This window comes from Staurois parvus, unplaced genomic scaffold (assembly GCF_062004578.1).
Source record: "Staurois parvus isolate SC_StPar_1 unplaced genomic scaffold, SC_StPar_1.0 ptg000009l, whole genome shotgun sequence".
NCBI classification, from domain to species: Eukaryota; Metazoa; Chordata; class Amphibia; order Anura; family Ranidae; genus Staurois; species Staurois parvus.
The window spans coordinates 9962858-9985191 of record NW_028317805.1 but is presented as its reverse complement, the minus strand read 5'-3'; the positions used below and the strand labels follow the sequence as shown (position 1 = coordinate 9985191).

At 39.0% G+C, this 22334-nt stretch overlaps 1 protein-coding gene across 2 annotated transcripts in view; it reads left to right on the top strand.

Annotated features, from left to right (window-relative positions):
• Positions 1-22334, top strand: part of DOCK1 (dedicator of cytokinesis 1) — a 536657-nt gene that overhangs the window by 378720 nt on the left and 135603 nt on the right. For both annotated transcript variants that reach the window (XM_089669568.1, XM_089669578.1), the window contains exons 30-31: positions 14984-15062; positions 19465-19565. In XM_089669568.1, coding sequence (XP_089525694.1) covers positions 14984-15062; positions 19465-19565 — 180 coding nt within the window. The remainder of the gene's footprint in view (positions 1-14983; positions 15063-19464; positions 19566-22334) is intronic.

The following is a 22334-nucleotide window of genomic DNA, read 5'->3' as shown; positions in this document are numbered from 1 at the left end:
CTTGGACTTTGAAGAAGGGGACATACCCCGAAAGCTTGTCCTCAAAATTGTATATTAGTGCAAATAAAAAAAGTATCACGGACAGTACTCAATTGTTTCTGTCGCAAATGCACTAATACGGCTACAATCACCTCAAGTAAAAATTTAAGAAAATTGTTATTGTGTTCATTGAGTTTTTTATTAAAATCTTACTTTTTCAAAAGTATACATATATAATTTATTTTATTTTTTTTAATTGAAGAGATATTCCATTTATGTATGAGCAATAAAATATGTAAGTCACTGAGCTGTTACAAGATACAGGTAGAATTACAACTTTAGTCAGAAAATTAGGTCCTGCTAGATTACTTCAGGCTGGCCTCTTTTGTAGGTATAGCTATGTAAAACATAAAATACGTGCCAATACTATTTAAAATCCAGTAAAATACTGTCTCACCCTGCTATTCAAACTGCAAATGCTCAGTTTCCCTCTATTTTTCAGCACTGCTGAAAATATAGGGGGGCCAATCTTCTTACAGCCTAAATATTTACTCATGCTTAGGAGCTCTTGGCTTTAGCAAAATGGCAGCAGCCAATGGCAAGAAGAAGCAGGAACAATGCTAGAGGCAATTTACAGCACACCCTAATGTTGGGAGCATAATTACTGATGTAAAATGTGAAACATTAAATAAAAAACAATAAATGGGGCTGCGCTATAGAGCCTAAATAGAGTGCCAGGTGATCAATAGAGTGAATCAATGAATGAATAAATGGATACCCACCTATATCCAAAGCAAAGGACAAGAAATAAATAATAAACACTCGACCAAGCACTAATAACTAGATGGTGCTATACCCACACAGTGAGTGAGTATAACTCTATAGTTAAATAAATCAAAACTATAAACAATAAAGATGCACGGGTGTAAATGGAAAAATCAGCCAGTAAACACCCAGCTGACCATCTAGTACAAACTGTGTGCAAAACTGATTGATTTTGTGAACAAGTTGTAATTCACTTGAAGATACAATAGTGAATAAAAACAGTGATACAATCAAATAATAAGTAAATTTAACATGATAAGTGACAGTCCACAGTGATAATTGAAAAGTCCTAGAACCAGGGAATCCAAGGTGGATCTTCCCCTTAGTACACCACTGTGTCCACCATCACCCAGCATGCATGCTCGTCTCCAAGAGTTGAGCTATATAAACCGGTCACAAACGCTCAAGTAAATATCCAAAATCCACCACAGGTCAGGGCTGATGGAGTTCATTCCAACTGATCTCCAGCTTAGGGGTGTACTCAAATAGAAAGAAGGCTTCTCATAGTGCAACCTGTTTTATTGAATAAAAGTGTTGTAACATAAAACAAAAGACATTAGACTGGACAGCATGCTAAAGGGTAACTCCAGACTATAACAGCCAGCCTAACAAAGAATAACTCTGGATCAAAAGCCCAAAATGTGCAGAAATATAAAATATACAGAATAGATACAATTAATAAAATAAACCTACAAATGTAGGGAAATAGGGGGGAAAATACCATACTATTATATAGTAATCAGTAGCACTAAAAACTCCCTACCACACAACTCCCTCAGCTAATCTGAAAGGGGTTAACAAAGCAATTCACATCAAATTCAAAAATATGACCTTGGGGGGCTAGCGTCTGCATTTCAAAAATCCACCTAGATGCATTTTGACTAAGAGCCTTAATTTTTTTCTCCCTCTCCAATGAGGGCAGTATTTCTCAATACCCCAAAACGTAAGGCCAGATGGATCTTTGTTATGATACAAAGCAAAGTGCTTAGAAACGCTATGTTTAGTATAGCCTTTCTTAATATTCTGCACATATTCTTTTAAGCGCTTCCACAGAGGCCTTTTTGTTCTTCCGATATATTGGGTCCTGCAGGAGCACTGTAGGGTGTAAACAACACCCTCAGTTTTGCATGTAATACAGTCTTTTATTTTATAGAACAAAGGAAGAAGTGAGCGCTTTAAACGGACAAGCAGCTGAAACACATAGGAACAACCAAAAAAATTCCTCACATGAATATAATTATAAAGTGCAGCGCTAAAATTGTGACTTAAAAATAAAAAAGGGGGAAAAAGCAAAAAAAAAGGAAAATTAAGTCCCAATGTAAAAAAAGGTCCCAGTAAAGATGACTTCAGGTGGCCGTGCACACTGGAGATACTCCCCATATTCTTGTCGAAAGGCATATTAAAAATAGGTGCAGTTGCAGTGAACATCCAATAGATGGTTCCTTGCTCAACACAATGATGATATACAGAACAAGTTCAGCACATTAAAGTGTCAATAAATCTGAATCCAGCGGTCTGACAGGCCTGAGTGCTGACATCCGCTCCGCCTCCTGGAGTCAACACCTTTTTTTTTAATATGCCTTTCGACAAGAATATGGGGAGTATCTCCTCCTAGATACCGCTGATGTGGAGTGGAGGAGTGGTGGTTTTCTCCGGTGGAGCTGTGATTTCTTCCTTGCTGTCTAGTGGAACGTGTGCTGCTTTGGTCTGAGGATCTTCACTGATCCAGGGATTGCATCTACCTCTGTTCCCTGACTACATCTTGGACTCCATCTCTGCCACATTGCATGCACCTCTGGCCAGTGTGCACGGCCACCTGAAGTCATCTTTACTGGGACCTTTTTTTACATTGGGACTTAATTTTCCTTTTTTTTTGCTTTTTCCCCCTTTTTTATTTTTAAGTCACAATTTTAGCGCTGCGCTTTATAATTATAGTCTTTTATTTTATACTGAGTTCCTGTTACATGGGAGATAAAACTGTCACTTTTTGTGTTCAATTCCACATGCGTAACAACACTTACACGGGAAGAAGGCTTTTTGGTTGAAGGAAATTTGTCGGTTTCTTGGAGGGTCGATTTACATATTTTGCAATCTTATGCCTTAGCGTTGGTGCTGTTCTATAGACAAATTTCAGATGTTTGGCAGGAGATCTTTCAGTTGTCTATCAGATTTAAAGGATAAGTTCACCTTTTGGACAAAAATAATAAAATCACATTTTTTTTCAAGTAAAAAAATTTTCATTTGTTCTTTTTGTTCTAAGGAGCCTGTAAAGCATTGCACCTGCGATCAGTAGATCGCTGCTGCCATGTAGGTCTCCTGCAGACCTGTCAGAATATCTGCTTGCCATACAGAATGTCCAAGCAAGCAGATATACTGACAGCAAGCTTCAATGAACTACCACGGCACTCCACAGTGCCGTGGTAGTTAATTGAAAACTACAAGACCACAGCCGCTAAGGCTGTCGGGATTTGTAGGCACTCATTCACAGAGCACTGTGAAGAGTGACGCGGTCATCTGACAGATAGTTCAGGGAAATTTCTCCCCATACTGTCTGTCAGAGGGAGGTGGGGAAGTGGGCGTGGCTATGAGAATGTTACATGTTCCACCCTAAAAATGGGTGGAAATTATAACATATTCCAAAAGTGAACCTATCCTTTAAGAATAGGCCAATATTTGATAAACATCTTTTCAATCTTATGTTGGAGGATAAAATCCAATACTATAGGAATTTGGTCCTTAGCCTGCTCTCTTATCCTTCTAGCCTCAATTAATTTCTTCCTATCATATTCTGCAACCTCTCTGATCTTCTGATTGATGAAACTCTCTTCATATCCCTTATGAATAAAATGATGACCAAAAAATGTAGGCTGCTCATCATAATCACTTTTCTCCATACAGTTCCTCCTCAAATGGATAAACTGACCCTTAGGTATGTTCATTAACCAGGAAAAATGATGGCAGCTATCAACAGGGATATACCCATTCTGATCTACTATTTTAAAGTGAGTCTTGGTTACAAATCTATTCTCTTTGACCATTAATTCTAAGTCAAGAAAATTAATTTTCTTCTCATAAAGCTCCCATGACAATCGAATATCTTTTTAATTTCTATTCAGGGTATTCAAAAATAATTCTAAACTCTCCTTGTTTCCTTTCCAAATAATCATATCATCGATGAATCTCCTGTATAATCTTAATTCCTTTGATCTATTCTGATAGATAACTCCCTCTTCCCACTGTGACATGAGCAGGTTAGCCAGGCTAAGAGCAAACCTAGCTCCTATCACTATCCCTTTTATTGGTGATCATGCCAGAAATAGTTATGTTTCAAACAAATTTCCAAACACTTTAATAGATATTTCCTCTGTGGGCAATGAAGCTCACTCAGCTCTCGAATCACCCAATTTGTTGCATCCAACGTTTCCCGATGTCCTATAATAGTGTATAATGAGGAAACATCTGCTGTGGCCAATATTAGTGGCCTTTCCCTAACAGGGGTATCCTCCAGTATTTTAATAAGATGTTTTGTGTCTCTAAGATATGTTTTGGTTTTAAGTGCAAGAGGTTGAAGAAACTGATCCAAGTATTGGCCCAGTCTTGTCCTTACCGATTGAATTCTGTTGACTATGGGGAGATCCAGAGGTTTTTTTTTTATCCTTGTGGATTTTAGGTAATGTGTATATCACTGGTATACTTCATGTATCCGGAACAAGACACCTTGCTTCTTTATCATTCAGGATCTTTTTCTTCACTCCTTTTTTCACCAGATTTTCTAGATCCTTTTTATATTTTCTTGTTGGGTTCCTTAATAGTTTATCATAGGCATTTTCATCTTCATGTTGTCTCTGTCAATCTTCTAGCATTTATACAAGAAAACTTATTCCTGCGCCAAAACTTTCCAAATAACACTCTAAAAATGCTGCTGTGCCAATCGTGAAAACACAAACAATATAAATATAAATAAACAGCGCAAATTTAGATGATTAATCAATATAATAAATCATATAAAATAGGTGCATAAATTATTCGTGTTTGCCCTTAATCTTAAACAAAAACACCCAAAAGTCCATGTGCTGAAAACATAATTAAATTGTTGAAATAAAAGTGCAAACTACTTTTCTTCAAAAAATACTTTCACCTTCCACCCGTGCACAAACCAACATCGAATACACTCACCAGAACTTGGTGAGTAAAAGACCTTTAAGGAATTTTTAGGGATCCTAAACCCTCTTTGGTGCCACGCTAGGGAAAATCTTCACCCTCCGAATAGACTCCACCATCCAACCAAAAGAAAAAAACTCACATAGCATAATATTGTCACACAATAGTAACTTTTTCCAAATGGAGATTAAGGCCACTCACATGTTAAACACTTGCTAAAGGCATATTTATTATGTATAAAAGGCTTCAGTTCCAGCAGATATACAAACTTTTCCTTCCAGGACTCTCACATCCACAGTGGAACAAAGACAGGACTCCTCTTAGACCAAACAGTGAACCAAGATGGCCGCTGGAACGCACCGCTCAGCGTGCGTTCCACTCACCGGAAATGACGTCAGGCGCATGGAGTGTGGACCGGAAACGCATTTCCGGTCCACACTCCATGCGCCTGACGTCATTTCCGGTGAGTGGAACGCACGCTGAGCGGTGCGTTCCAGCGGCCATCTTGGTTCACTGTTTGGTCTAAGAGGAGTCCTGTCTTTGTTCCACTGTGGATGTGAGAGTCCTGGAAGGAAAAGTTTGTATATCTGCTGGAACTGAAGCCTTTTATACATAATAAACATGCCTTTAGCAAGTGTTTAACATGTGAGTGGCCTTAATCTCCATTTGGAAAAAGTTACTATTGTGTGACAATATTATGCTATGTGAGTTTTTTTCTTTTGGTTGGATGGTGGAGTCTATTCGGAGGGTGAAGATTTTCCCTAGCGTGGCACCAAAGAGGGTTTAGGATCCCTAAAAATTCCTTAAAGGTCTTTTACTCACCAAGTTCTGGTGAGTGTATTCGATGTTGGTTTGTGCACGGGTGGAAGGTGAAAGTATTTTTTGAAGAAAAGAAGTTTGCACTTTTATTTCAACAATTTAATTATGTTTTCAGCACATGGACTTTTGGGTGTTTTTGTTTAAGATTAAGGGCAAACACGAATAATTTATGCACCTATTTTATATGATTTATTATATTGATTAATCATCTAAATTTGCGCTGTTTATTTATATTTAAATCTTCTAGTATTCCCTAGATAGAATTACTATTCCTCCTCCTTTATTGGCTGGTCTCACAACAATATCTTTCCTTTTTTCCAGTTGTCCATTCTCATTCACTTGAGAGAGTTAGATTTATTCCTTAATGTTGTGTGTTATACATCTGTCTGGATAATTCTCGTCATAACATTTCTCTCATCTGGTTTGGTCATCATGTATTTTTTAATGTTTAATTTACTCACATATTTTTGGAAATCAACATAAACGTCAAATTTACTAATCTTCTTCTTTGGGGCAAACTTTAGCCCGCTACCTAGAACTTTCAATTCCTGCTCTGCACATGCTCAGTTGCTCTCTATTTTTCAGCACTGCTGAAAATGTAAAGGCACCGATTGGCTTACAGCCTAAATATTTACTGCTGCTTATGGGCTCTGGGCTTTAACAAAATGGCAGCAGGCAATGGAAAGGAGAAGTAGGAACAATACTGGAGGCAATTTACAGCACGCACTAATTTTGGTAGCATAATTATTGATGTAAAATTTGAAACATTACTTTCTCTACTCTTCAAGTCTGCAAAAGTAAAGTTCCTCTTTAAGGGGAACCATTTAGAGCAGAAATATGGATGCGTCAGTTGCTGACTTGTGTTTTAAAGGTATAGGCTCCATGGCTTTTCTCAATCCTAGTTTCACTATTTAAATGGGACACATGTTTACAGTTTGGTACTCCTGCTAAACTCATGCTTCCTATTTATTGACTCAAGTAGTAAAGCTGGAATCAAGATGGCAGTTCCAGCCCTTGCAAATCGGCAGTAGAAATTCTGTAAACTTTATTTGAAAAATTTTTAAAGATTACAAAAAAAATGCTTTTATCTTACCTCCCATCCTAGTGGTTGTTTTGAGTTTTATGCTCTTATCCAACGGTTCTCCTGGGAAATGAAGCAATATCTAGACAACATAGATGGAGAGACCCGGGGGCAGAGCTAATTCCACCAGTAAAATCTGCTCCCTGTAGTAATGTAAGATCTTGTTCATACAGTATCAGAGCAGCGTTATTGCTTACTTTATCATCACTAATGTAAAGGAAGCCTGCTGTTGTCACCAACACGACACTGACAGACCACTATGCAGAGATACAAGTCTGGCCTCCAGATTAATGGTATTAATTAGACTTTACTGGAATAATGCTGCTTTTTTTTAATGTAGATCAATACTTAAGTCATTTGAATAGCAAGTAAAACATTCCATTTTTGCTGTAATTCATTTCTGCTCAGTTTAGACCATCTGGATCTGGTTTGTGAATGCCTGGCATATGCAGAAGTGCAGTGCAAATATTCATACACATTGCATTGGTCCAGCTGCAGGCCAGAGCATGTCACTAGATTTTTCTTAATCTCCAATTATTTAGTACACATATAGTTCGCATTTCCAAAATACATTTGTTGTACAACATTGAAAGCATTTGCTTTTTTATTCATTTTTATTTTTGTTCATCTTCGAGATATCTGATGTATTTTACTACTTCCTGCTTCTCTGACAAACTGCAATACATCATCTTGTGTTTTGATTTTAGTATGTAATTTGCCATCCTTTAATTGAGGTGTTTTATTTACATATAAGTCGTCAAAGATCACAGCGCCACAATGATTTCCAACAGTCACATTCGCCCTTTCTCAAGCCCGCAAAGGACAGATGTGATTTTATGGACCCTTTTTTACATTAATCAAGTATTAAAACTTAGTTTTCTTTGTGCTAAAATTCTTGCAGATTTCATTGTGATTTGGATGGTGTGAAAAACCATTAGCTTGCAAGCATACCTGAATAATGACAAATGGGTTTAAAGCGGTATTAAACCCAAAAACAAAAGTATAATATACAGAAGGTATAGAAAATAACCCCCCCCCCCCCCCTTAATATAATATTTTGTTGCTCTGCAGCTTGAAATGAAGACACACAACTTTTGTTTTATTCAGTTGCATTTACTCAGTGCAGCTTATAACATCCTAGTGAAAGATAGAATGCCAACATGTCAGAAAAAAATTCAAAAACAGCCACCTTTTGCTTTAATAACAGTCTTTAGTCTGCTGGGATCTGTCTGTACTGACTTTGCACATCTAGACTTTGCAATATTTGCCTAATATTCTTTGCAGAACTGCTCAAGTTCAGTTCAATTGGATAGTGACCTTTTGTGGACTTGTAGTCTTCAAGTCATTTCACAAATGTTCAATGGGGTTTGAGCTCTGACTAGGCCATGCAAGGACATTCACCTTTTTCTCCTTCAACCACTGTGTGCTCATTTTTGCTGTGTGATTTGGGTCATTGAAAAGTAAACCTTCTTCCCATTGACAACATTCTGGCAGAGGTCAGCAGATTTTCTTCAAGAATTTGGCAGTATTTTGCCCCATTTTTCTTCTATCTCAACAAGTACTTCAGTCCCTGCTGCAGAGAAATCCCCATAACAGGATATTACCACCTCCATGCTTTTACTCTAGGAATGGTCTTATTTGGATGGCGAGCTGTATTGCATTTCTGCCAGACAGATCGGTTAGTGTTGAGGCCAAATAATTCAATTTTAGTCTATATGACCATAACACCTTTTTCCATGTGGTCTCAGAATCTTCAAGGTGCATTTTTGCACAGATCAATCGTGACTGCATGTGGCCTTTCATGGCAACAGACAGTGGTTGAAGAAGAAAAAGGTGAATGTCCTTACATGGCCTATTCAGAGCCCAGACTCAATTGAAAATTTGTGGAATGACTTGAAGACTGCAGTCTTCAAGTCTGAAACAAAAAGTTTTGTTTGCCTTCATTTCAGGCTGCAGAGCAACAAAATGTTATTATATTAAGGGGGGTGAGTCTTTTCCATTCCCGCTGTATTGCAGCTTACCAATGATTAGATATGGTGGCTACTTCCATTTTCATTTTCCCTCTGTTTTTACCTGGTGATCTGTTCAGTAACACACCACCAGTATTTGTGAGACCCCACTCTGGATGAACGAGCACTGGAGGCACAACAGACAGCAGCATTGTCAGTCTGGGAGGGAGGGTAGTGTTAAATGTATTAGCAGATTTAAAGGCTAAGTATAACATGTTATGGCTGTACTTCTCTGGATCACTGGAGTGCAGTTCGTTCTGTCCTCATATGACCCATTTTCAGATGACAGAGAACTAAAGCCAGCTGTCAGCTGACATCAAAGAGGTGATCCAGGCTTCTGATCATATGGTCATGATCCACCCATATGCCTAGACCAGCAGCTGGCCCAGCCTCTGAGAGCCTGAGCCAGCCACTGTAGCCCATCCACAGCCCATCGCTTCAGTGAGCGCTGGAGGGGAAGATCAGAGAGCCAGAGCCTGACAGTCAGGGAACTGAGCAATCAGCGTTCTTTGACTGATGCTACATCCACCTAGGTGAGAGTGTGTGTGTGTGTGTGTGTGTGTGTGTGTGTGTGTATATATATATATGTTTTTGTTTTTGTTTTTTTACTTAAACCCATACCTCAAGCAGTTTTTTCCTTTTGGGATAAAGGTTTTACATGAATAAACAAAATCTGATAATTTTACCAACCTTTGCCAGTGTTAAATGGTTTGTCTCATCCATGCAAACTGATACTTTCTGCTGGAGAGCTTGAGCTTTTATAAAAGAGACTTACTGGCTGGATCACCAGATAAAAATAGAAGAAAGAGCCTATAGCCAAGGGTTTCTCAACTAGGGTTCCTCCAGAGGTTGCTAGGGATTCCTAGAGCAATTAACAATTTCTGTCTTACAGATAAGTTCCCAATGACACCATTGATCTTTTTAGCTATCTGTAATAGGGTTATTCTTCCCAATGATTACAAGTGCAAGGGACATTTATTCCATTAGCCATCACACTAATGTATCATGAGTTGTAGATATACTAATACTATTCCCTGATACTGATTCCCTAATACAATTTTTTGTAAGGGTTCCTCTTTGGTGAAAAGGTTGAGAGAGGGTGCTATAGACCATATCACATAAAAAGGTATTGTAGAAAATGATCTAACACCAACTGGTATTTGAATTGCAGCAAGTTTTATTAATGCAAGAAATCACACCACAATCATTAATGGAGCACATTTTTTCCTTTACGCACATACTCCAGTCATGCACAATACCATATGATACACAGTGTCAGCTGCTTAACCCACCTGGTATATATCTTCAGAGTTTTTCAACGTAAAACAGAGAGCACATCGTGGATCAGCCTAATATCTGTGATTTTTGGTAATTAAAGAAGCTAATAGTCTTGTGACTTCATGATAGTTGTTATCTTTTTCCATTATTTCATTTCGTGGACTGAAATAATTATAGGTATTGATTATATTCTTCACTTGCTATTACCTGTGCCAGAGACAAACTGGTGAATACAGTGGAATGGCTCATAGAGTGTCGGAGTGACTGACAGCCATGACTGAATGTAATGAGCCGCTTTTTAAAAACTGTATGCTTATAGTCTGTATTTGAACAACAAAATATATATGCTGAAAAAACATGCTGGTCCTTTTTAACAGATGGATTACCTTGTGAAGTATAACTGCATATAATGCTCTGAATACCTGATTGGTGTTTTTGCCATTGTTAATTTTGATGTCAAATTTTGATTTAGTTTTAGTCCTAGTCTTTTGACGAAAATGCCATTTTAGTTTAAGTCATATTTTAGTCATCTGAATTATTTTAGTTTCATCTCCAGTACATTTTAGTCAACTAAAATCTAATGGGTTTAGTTAAATTGTAATGCATTTAATGCATTATTTAAGCATTTCTCTAGAATTTCCAAACACATTATATATTCCTGGAGTAAAAAAAAATCTAAAAACATTTTTCATATGGTATTAAAGGATAAGTTCACCTTTTAGACAAAAGACCTTTAGACCTTTTTGCAGGTAAAAAAAGGTGCATTTATTATTTTGTCCAAAGGAGCATAGAAAGCATTGCACCAGTGATCAGTAGATTGCTGAAACCATGCAGGTCTCCTGCAGACCTGTCAGAATATCTGCTTGCCGTAGGGGATGTACGGTCAAGCAGATATACTGACAGGAAGCTTCAATGAAGTACCTTGGCACTCCACAGCGCCTTGGTAGTTCATTGACAACTACAAGCCCACAGCTACTAAGGCTGTCAGGACTTGTAGGCGCTCATTCACAGAACACTGTGAATGAGTGACGCGGCCATGTGGGAGGAGCTCCACATGGCCTCACTGTTTTCAAATCTGAATGATAGTACGTGGAATCTTCTCCCTGTACTATCTGTCAGAGGGAGGGAGGGTGGCGGCTGCGGCTATGGGAACATGTTACATGTTCCTCCCTAAAAACAGGTGGAACATGTAACATGCTCCAAAGTGGAACCTATCCTTTAAGGTTTGAACATGCACTACAGACACAGATTTATCTGTAGTGATGTATAACCAGTGTTAATTTTGACATCAACATTTTTTTAGGTTTAGGCCTGGTTCACACCAATATGTATTTAGTGCTTTTTGCAGAAATGCACTACAGTCCATTTAACATGTTTTTCTATAGGACACGTTCACATCTATGCATTTTCTGCCACTGGTGCATTTTTGGTTCAGTAGACTTGAGTGGAGATGCTGCAGAAAAGCATGTAGTGTGTTTTTTGATGCATTTTTGACATGTTTTGCCTTTTTTAATCTGCCCAAAACAAATTTGCCCAAATAAATGCAAAATATGGCAAAAACGCACTGCAAAAATCACTGCAGAAACAGATCAAAAGCAAACTGCATAGGTGTGAACCAGGCCTTAGTAATAGTCTTTTGACTAAAATGCCATTTGGGTTTTAGTCGTATTTTAGTCATCTGAATTGTTTTAAGTGTATTTTAGTCAACTAAATAAGAGTTCATTTTGTTGCCAAAATATTTTAGTTGACAGAATGAACACTGGCTTTTGCCTCATCTTGCATTGTAATACGGTAATTTCCTGAAGTGTTATTCCTAGAAACAGCAGTGGCCAGTTCTTTAATAGTTAAAAATGTATTTAAATAATTTGGAAGGGATTGTAGGAAAGTTGGACAGCCTACACTTCTGTTATATGAAAAATGAGCATTCCCAGCATTTCTCTGCTGTTCTTGCTCATCTCATCTGGAAATTAGGATTGTAAGTAGGTGTGTGTGTGTGTGGGGGGGGGGGGAATGCAAATGTAGAACAATGCCAGGGAAACTCTATTTTTGCTTTCACTTGCATTTTTTAAAGCCTGCCAGGGAGTTAAAAATTTACAGAGAATTGGGGATTTCTTGGGAACCACAAAAGAAGAAAAAAAAACCCCAAAAACTTCTTATATTTGCACATTTTTTTATTTTTCCTGGACATAGGAAAAAATAAGCTATATTAAAAGTTGACTTTTAGGTCTTGGAATACAGTGATGTGGTTGTGCTTTGATATCTAGAAGCAGCCACTTAAAGCATCATTTAAAAAGCGTCCTATTTCCTTGATTGAGTCCTTTGTATTGCTTTTATTTTGCAAAAGAAATTGGAACATCAGAAAAAGGAGACTTGCTATTGACAGATGAAGCCTACCAGTATCCATTCATAACCAAAATAACAACTTCGGGCATCATTTAAAATTAATGTAGGACTGGATACGGCGTTCTGATCTCTCTGTTGCAAATAGTTTATTGCTGTCACTTAACCTTTTGCCTACCGGGCACTTTTACCCCCTTCCTGCCCAGGCCAATTTTCAGCTGTCAGCGCTGTCGCACTTTGAATGACAATTGCGCGGTCATGCAACACTGTACCCAAACCACATTTTTATCATTTTTTTTTTTTAGATAGAGCTTTCTTTTAGTGTTATTTAATCACCACTGGGGTTTTTATTTTTTGCTAAACAAACTAAGAAAGACAGAAAATTTAAAAAAAAAAAGAAGTTTTTTCTTAGTAAAAGTAAATTTTTTCCTTCACTGATGTGCACTAATGAGGCTGCAGTGATGGGCACTGATAGGTGGCACTGATGACGAGGAACTGATAGGCGGCACTGACCAGCACTGAAAGGCAGCTCTGATGGGCACTGATGTGCACTGGTAGGCACTGATATCTGGCATTGATGGACACTGGTATGCAGCATTGATGGCACTTACAGGTGGCATTGATGGGACTACACTAATCATCAGGGCACTGATCATCAGTGCCCTGATGACAGTGTAGTTGTCCGCTCTGAGTAATGCCGATTACGGCTCTCCTCTCCTCATGAGCTGTCAGTGGGAGGAGAGGACTTCCAATAAAAGGCATTTCCTATTTACATGTGATCAGCTGTGATTGGACACAGCTGATCACATAACAGAGCCAACCTCATCGGCTCTTTACAGTGATCGTTGGTCCGCTGTGTCCCAGGGAGACAGTGCACCGCCGATCGCCTCCTAGGGCGTGCACACACAGAGTGGGAGGATATCAAATGACGTTGTCCCAGAACGAGAGAACCGCTGCCCTCAAGTCATTAGCTTATATGGCGGGCAGGAGGTGGTTAAAGTAGAACATCGCCCTGTAGGGGAAGTTCCGCTTTATGCCCTCCTCCTCCCCCCTCCTCTTCTACTTTTGACACTTTTTTTTTTTTTTCTTTTGGGGGGGTACCTGGTTTTAACAGGTACTGCTCCCACTTTTGTTCAGATCGGTGATTCCACCAGACTTTCTTCCCCCCCCCCTCTTCCTGCAACCTTGTGGGACACGGCATAGGTCCCAAAAGGCTGCAGGACCATTCACAAAGCGCAGTGTTTGTAGCTGCTGACTTTTACATTTTCTCAGACAGACTGAAGCTCCTCTTTAAAGTGCCCCTATAAGCAAAACTTTTTTTTTTTCATTTTGGATAGAGTAAGGATGGGTTATAACCTCTGTCAGTTTTTTTCCTTCTGTGTCCCATTGGGGAGATGTCCCTTCACTTCTTGTTGTATAGCTAAAACAGGACCTGAGAGGAAATCCCTCTAAAGTGAGAGAATCCTGCTGTCATACCAGGTCACCAGAACCATTGGAAGATTTCCTCTTTTCCTGTTCTGATGTGAACCCAAAATCTGGGGTTATCTTACTTTCACTTTGATAATCAACAACGAATAGAGACGGTGAATCTCCCTAACACGGACACAGGCAGCAATAAAAGCTGACAGGTGTTCTAATCCCTCTCCACTCTATATCCAAAACTAAAAAAAAAAATGTTTTGCCTTTAGGTATACTTTAAGGCATATCCACACCTCAAAACAAAATGTAGTATATCTTACCAGATATTTTCACCCTTTAGTCCTGGGTGGCTATGCTCATTCCTCCACTGAATCCATACATGTTTGCATTTGTTCATCTCTATTACGTAGAGGAACAGATTAGCAGTTTATAATAGGAAGATAATATTGTTTTATGCTTCCAGTTCAGCTCACAGGAAGTGACAAGAACACTGCATTTCTGGCCAGATTGGCAGATTATAATAGACATAGGTGATGTGCTTGTTTCACCGCACAGCTAACCCACGGGAGTTTATTTTGAGTGCATGGTATTCTTTGTGTACATTATACTTATAGCTGCAACGTAAAACTCTATGAATATCAAGTTCTTCTGGTAATCTGTCTGGTATTGTCACAGATACCATTCAGAATTTTGAATTGGCTTTATAGCTGATAAAAGGAAGAGCAGTGTGCATAAAGGAAACAGCAGAACAGTCCTGGATATTTCTCTTAAAGGTACTTTCTTTTTATAGCATGCTACAATATTCTGGAGAACTTTATTGGGAATTTGAAAGCATTCACATCAATCATTGACACCCATAGCAGCTCACACTGTATTTTCCATATTAGTGCCCTGTGGGCATGTACTCACCCTCCATGAGAGACCACTTAGAGCACAGGGATATAGTGATCAGTATTTTGTGGCCGATAACTTGTTCCAATATTTTCTTGTTTTCCTATCTTTACTATTAAAATGTACAACTGATGATATTGTAGAATGTGTGTAATTGTGCTATTTTGCCTTTATCTTACAGAGTTTTCTTAAGAGCTATTAATCAGTATGCCGACATGCTAAACAAGATGTTTTTGGATCAAGCAAACTTTGAGCTGCAGGTAAGTAGAATTATATTTCAAAAATATAATATTAGGAGAACCTGCCATTTCTGTTAACGTTTTTGAAGAGACACGATCACTCACCAATTGTTCCCTAAACAATATATACTCCCCTACCCATGTTACCTTGTCACCTACCAGCTGCAGGAGGCCACTTTGGATAAACACCGGTTTGTCGATTTACCACTTAGGGCCTAGCACTGTCCCATGAGGAAGGTCATATGTTCCCCCATACCTAGAAGCTCCTTTGTGTTGCAGCAACAGAATCTGTGCAGGGAGGAAGAGTATTTATAGGTGAGTATACTTGTTGGAAAGGTGGGCTATCAGCAGTGACCGGTCTGTATTTGCAGGAAGCTTCTTCACAAAGGCAAAATTTTATTTCATTAAGGGCCCCTTCACATGGGCGGTTTGCATTGCACAGATCCCCTGCTGATCGAAGCAAAGTGGGGCGGATGACAGGCCCGTGTCTGCTCAGTTTATGGAGAGTGGACGTGGATAGAGCCCACTCTGCACTATGGGCAACTGGGAGTTAATGGACTCTGCTCTCCTTTTATACATGGCTGCCTCCGATTCTTTCCACGCAAACAAAAGAGGATACAGTCCTCCGCCATTTTTTTTATAGTGTGCCAGATTGAATCTAGAGGTAGGAGAGTGTAAACAGACACAGGTTAATTTACACCTGCCAGTCCATAGGAATGCATGGATCGTCCAATCAGGTCAGCCTGAAAAACTGAATGGTGGACCTCATCGGATCTCCCTGTGAAAGGGCCCTAAGAACGCACATGCTTCTTGTGTTTAGACAATACAATAAACAGACAATACAAAGAAAATATGTGCTTGTGTGAAAAAAAAACCTGATGTAGGCTAGTGTATATGCACACATAGTTAAATAGTTGTGTCAAGACGGTTGCTTTTGTCTAACTTACAAACTGCATGTTAGTAGTAGGGTATTTTTGACCTGTCTTTTAAAGAATCCAACCTCCAAGGTCATCATCCTGATCCTGTCTCAACTACTTAACGCATCAGTAATCTTGGAGCAGGTAAGTGCATATCAGTTGTCTGGGTACTTATATGCACATGTTCCAGGTCAGTGATGCAGCAAGTAGTGAAAGGAAAAAGAAGTTGGCACTGTAGCGTGCACTTTATAAAAAAAATGTCTGTACGATCAATCCTCGTAAAAGTGTGAAATTAGCCAAAGCACTTGAGAAGGTGAGTATACAATCTAGCTTCCCCCCGCTGCTGGTGGCAGCAGCTATAAGGAGCCTTGAGCAGAACCTGAGTGCTAGATTTTAGACTCTCAAAAACAAGTCAGCACTAGCAGATCCTGTAATACTTCAGGACAGGTTCTCTTGAAATAGACACGTGGACATTTTGTAATACTTTTGATAAAATGAAAGGTAAACTTGAAAAACATCTGATGTTATAAAAGGCTACGTGCTATTCTGCAGTTTAAAAAGAGACGTCTAAGTACTAAGTATTTTCTTCCAGTCTACAGAAGTGCACAATAATGCAGCCTTTTAATGACAAATATCGGACATATGTGAAGGTTGCAGGAAACAGAACTGCTAAGAGCACAGATGGCTTATAAAGAGCAGTTGCCTGGCAAGCAAAAGATTTCAACTCTTATGACTACTTCACTTGCATGCTTAGTAAAAAATAGAGATCATAGTGTACATCAGGGAGCCATTTAACTAATAGTTCTTTCCTGTTGTGCTGATCTGAAAGAATATAATCCAGTCTAGCCTGTAGATGCTGAATTCAATCTGCTTAAAGCAGCCGTATACTGTTAATATTCCTTTATTAATGCAAACACATGAAGTGGTACTAGGAAGTGCTAGATCATAAAGACATACGTATTGTGACTGGTACTGGCTTATCAGGAGAAAACAATGGCAATCAGACAGTCTTTCCAACTTGTCCTATCAGTGTTTAGGGCTGGAAGACCATGTCTGAGTGTACCTGTGAGAAAGCGTGTGTGTGGTACAGAGTTGGTGTACACAGGGCTAGGATTGAAGAAGGGGGGAGGGGCGCCAGCGTGCAGATAACCAAACAAGTTGATCCATTAATGTGCTCAGGGTCAGAATTGCCATCAGGCCTCTTGGGAAATGAGGCAATGGCCACAGATGTCATATGAAGAGGGGGTGGCATATAGTCAGCCAAGGAGCTTGAACTGGTAGTGGCTATTTGTGCAAAGACAGAAGGCAGAGTTTATTGGTGGCACTGAGCCCGCTGCAGCAACCACATGATGAAAAGTATACATCGGGTGCTGCATATGCTAAGTGTATTGTGATATGACCTTTCCATACACTGTGCTGTATGTAATATACTTCTTCAAACTACCACACTGTCTGCTCTGCAGTATATTATATACTCAACTTTGCTCCACTTTGAATGCTGTGCCCTACACCTCTACATTATAAACTCCATATCGCTAATCATAACAGTATTGACATTTTGATAGAGAAAACTTACTTGGATGGTGGGTTGGTCACTTAAAACTGGAACTGGGCCTTCATAAAAATTTTCCATAAAGATTCCATTGTTCACTCTAGTAGAGCTACACCTTCCAGATGTTGGATGCCTGTGCACCCTCTGTTGCTTGATGTGGCTCCTCTTTCTGACCACTACATTACTAGTCCCTGTCGTTCCCTGTCTTACATTGTTTTGGTCTTCTATAAAGACTTAGTTTTACTAAACCCATGACTCTGCATTCACTATATCTGGTCTCCCACAGTACACAGAATATGGAATTGCAATTATTGTAGTAAATATAAACTGCTAAATGCATTTTCTCATCAGCAGTATATAGCAGCCATGTAAAGTCTATCAGTGTCCATCTTAGCACTGATTAAAGCTTGTAGGGAGGAGTTTTTATTCTGCTCTGACTGTTTTATGAGGCTGCATAACCCCTGACCCTCTCTCTGGACAGTGCTGATTGGCCCTGTGCAGATCACATGCACCTTCCCAAAGAGAGAAAAAAAAACCTAACAATACACACCAGACTGAGAATGTACAGAGTAACTCCTAGAGCTCTGTACTATCAGCAGATGGATTGGGTACTGTGGAAGAAGGAGAGGATCGGAGAAGTCAGGATCAAACAGCATTTTTTTTAACAATGCATAGGATTAACCCTTTAGGTTACAAAGTGGGTGTTTTGGATGCGATCACTTAACCGACCACAGCTGTTGTGATCTACCAGTGAGCCTAATTAATGTGAGAATACGTGCATGTGGAAATAAGACACTGGCACAGAATGCAGTTTGCCAACTTCCTAATTTCTACTTTATTGAGGAAATAGCAGTAACATTTATAAGTCTCATGACGCAGGCGAAGCATGTCCGATGATTGGGTGAAAAGTCCCCTAAGTTTCCTGCGTGTTCTTCCATCCGTGTGGATATCTTCCAATCATTGTCCCCAAAATGACTCATTCCCTTTTATGGGGGTTGTTTATGTTAAAAGATACTTTCCTTCTAATGAGTCACCTAGGGTGAGACTCCGGATGAAGGCGCCATCTTAATTATCATTGTTCTATCAACTTATATCTGATGGTTTACTTAAGAGAGTAAGGAATTTAAAGAGAAAGAAGCAGAAAGTAGCAAGACTATAAAATTGTCATTTTACTGATCATCTAATAGAAAGTGGACTGTCTATCACAATCCACTACATGGGTATAACAAGCATGCTTTACTGCATATACAGACAGATTTTACTGTTGTGGGTTTAGTAACACTTTAACCACTTTACAGCCACGCTATAGTCGAATGATGGCTACAGTGCGGTTGTTCAGTTCTAGGAAGGTGTCCTATGACGTCCTCCCAGAGCACAGGTGATTGCTGTGTCCTACGGACACAGCTGATCACATGACTAGGTAAAAGGCCAATCACAGTGGCCTTACCATGTGATCAGCTGTGTCCTATCAGTGCAGCCTCATCAATGCACATCAGTGAAGGAGAAAAATTACCCATTTGCAAAATTTTATAATAGAAACAAAGAAAAATGTTTTCTTTTTTTTTAATTTTTTGCTCTTTTTTTTGTTTATAGTGCAAAAAATAAAACACCCAGTGGCGATAAAATACCACCAAAAGAAAGCTCTATTTATGTGAAAAATATTATAAAAATTTCATATAGGTACAATATTGCATGACTGCGCAGTTGTTATTCAAAGTGCAATCGCACTGAAAATTGGCCTGGGCCTTTAATATACGTATATTGGTTAAAAAAAAGGTTGTACTTAAATATAAAAGATGTAAATCATGAATTTAAAAACTAAAATAATCATTCAATTTACTCAAATCTGTTCTAGTTTCTCTTTAAATATTAGCATTGTGTTGAGTTATCCTTAAGTAATAACAGGTACGAATGCATGACTGAGATAAGTAATTGCTACCATTTTCTGTTCTAGCTATGGAATAACTATTTTCACCTGGCTGTTGCTTTTCTCACCCAAGAATCCTTGCAGCTGGAGAATTTCTCAAGTGCCAAACGTGCCAAAATCCTGCTTAAGTAAGTCATGTATGAGTTATAGACAGTATATAAAATATATGTAGTTCTGCCTTCACAACTGGCATAGTATATAGATTTTAATTCTGTAGAGCGAGGTGCCCAGTGGATTTAGTTTTTTTTTTTCCAGCTGATAAATGCATTGTATTTCTGTATGCATATTCCTTTATTGAAGTATTTAGAGATGAAGGGAACCAGGCTTTGTATATTCTACAGCTTGAAGGAAATGCTAATCCATTTTACTTCTGTCTGTACCTGTGTCTAGAACTCTCTGTCACTGCACACTACAAAGCTTACCTTTCTGTCTGAAGACATCTGTTCAATGGGATATATTCATTGTGTCTATTGCAGGATGCTTTACGCATAATGCCTTTTGTCAGGCTTTTCTTTTTTGCTATTATTTCAACATTTTTCACTTAGCACAATTTTTTTTTTCTTTCACCCAGTGCCACATACAGTACTTAAAGTGAATCTATGCTTTGCTCATGCAGGGCAAAGCAACAGGTTCACATCAGTGCAGACCTCTACAGATGCATTTGCTTGCCTTTCTTTTGCTCTTCACTGCTCTGTTCAGCCCTTGGGAGGGTAAAGAAAACCTTGTTTAAACTAAGTCACTGGAGTCCAGCTCTGATTGGCCCTACGCTGTCACATGGAGCAAGTCACATTCTCCTATCTAGCAGAACTATAGGCTGTTCTTGTCTTTCAGCATTAAGACTGGGGGATTAAAGCTAAGCTTTTGGTTTGCCCTAAATAAGAAAACAATTTCTAAGGCAAGACAGGAGAGAAGTATAGTGGTGTTTTGTAGGGTAGGTTAGGATTTCCTGACATGCATAGTTCTACACTAGCAGGAGAATCATGGTTTGATATAAAGTGGAGCAGAGCCTATATAGTACTGCTGTACTTGGCAACCAATCAGAATTCTTTTCTAGTTTCTTTTTGTAAAATCAATCTTGGAGTTTGGTTGCTAAAAGCAATTATTTCCATAAACCATCCCCATAAGCTGCATAAAACGTATGCACCAATATATCAGTGCCCGAAATGTATTAGGGAAAATAGTGTTATCGGCAAAAAGGTGCCAATAATCACGTGATTTAACCCGCAATTTTGCCATGTTTATGGTGCATTTTTCATAGGTGATGTGTCTCAAAAAACGCAACACGCAGGGATTTGATGAGATTTTGCCACATTTTCAATGCATTTCAGGCCTGGTACACGCTAATGCAGTTTGCATTTTGTTTGTTTGCAGTGCATTTTGTGTTTTTGCATTCGCTCTTTTGCATTGTGTGGGTTTCTTTGGCCAACTTGTTGATGGGCAGAATAAAAATGCATAACGCATCAAAAAGTGGCAAAAACTTGTGAAGAATGCGTCAAAACCGCACTACATGCATTTTCTGCAGCTTCTCCATGAAGTTCTATTGAACCAAAATTCAGCGTTTTGCATTTAAAAAGGTCTCCGACCCTTTCCAAAAATGCAGCAGCTCAAAAAGATGTGAACATGTCCTATAGGAAAACATGTTAAATGAACTGTAGTGCATTTCTGCAAAAAGCACTGGTGTGAACCAGGCCTCAGGGGGGAGGTTCTTTTTTTTTTTTTTTTTTTTTTATTGACCAAAAATATAGCAAGCAGGATTTTTAACACCACAAGGTAAGCACAACGGACCAGTGTGAACACATACATTGAATTTAAAGGGATGCATTTTTCTTTTGACATTTTCTTGAGCTTTTTTAACGCAAAAACGCTTCAGAAACTGCTCAGTGTGAAAGCAGCCTGTTGGCCAAAAAGGTGCTGAAAATAAATTTATAATAATTTAAATTAATGATATTAATTAAAAAGTCAAATATAATACTATTATAGATATTAAAAAATGTTTTTAAAAAACAACGGTCCGTTTTGTTTTTCAGCCAAATGGATGCTGACTTTTCGGTTTTGGTCCAGAATTTTCATTTCGGTGCACCACAAGTTTTTACAGTTTATTTGACCTTTTTTTTTATTTAAAACAAATACAGCCCAAACCATTATTGATTAATAAGGTGAATGCACACTGTGGTGTTCATTGGAGTGGATCGGGAATTGCGTGTGATGCACAAACTCCGTTCTCCTCTGTGTTTTAGTTCCTCATCACAAGGTCCTGTTTAGCGAATTAAAATGTCTAACTTTAATATATGACATCTCACTTTGCACACATTTGCATATGTATGGTAAAGTCACATGCCATCATCAAGGAGCCTATGTACTGTGTGATTATCAGGGCTTTTTTTCAGCTGGAACTCAGTTCCACCATCTCTGGCTCAGGCCCTCTGCTCCCTGTTCACCACTATCACTTATAAACACAGAAGTCTGACTTCTGTTTTTACAAGTGGCGGCTTGTCCCTCAATGACTCCTACAAATCTGTTCTCCTGAGTGTCTCCCACTGAGTGTAGAATGGGTACAAGGGAGATGTAGGTGCTCTGGGTGCAGTGCGGATGCCAACACCCCCACTGGATGATCTCCTTGCAAGTGTGAGAGGCAGAGCCACACACAGTGTGCGGGGAGGTACTAAAGCCAACTGGGTGTTTCAGTATAATACAGTAACAAAAGGAAGACCTGTGGAAGATGGTGGAGCTTTTAAGGGGGGGGTAGAAGATGCGGGAAATGGAGGGGAGTTCCATGCAGAGGTCAGAGCTGACGAGGGGTGAAAGTGATATGTGATTGAGGGAAGCAGAGGTAAGCAGAAGTGGAAGAACGCTATATTCTGCACTCTGTGTGTAGCGTACCCCTGAACTTTGCACTC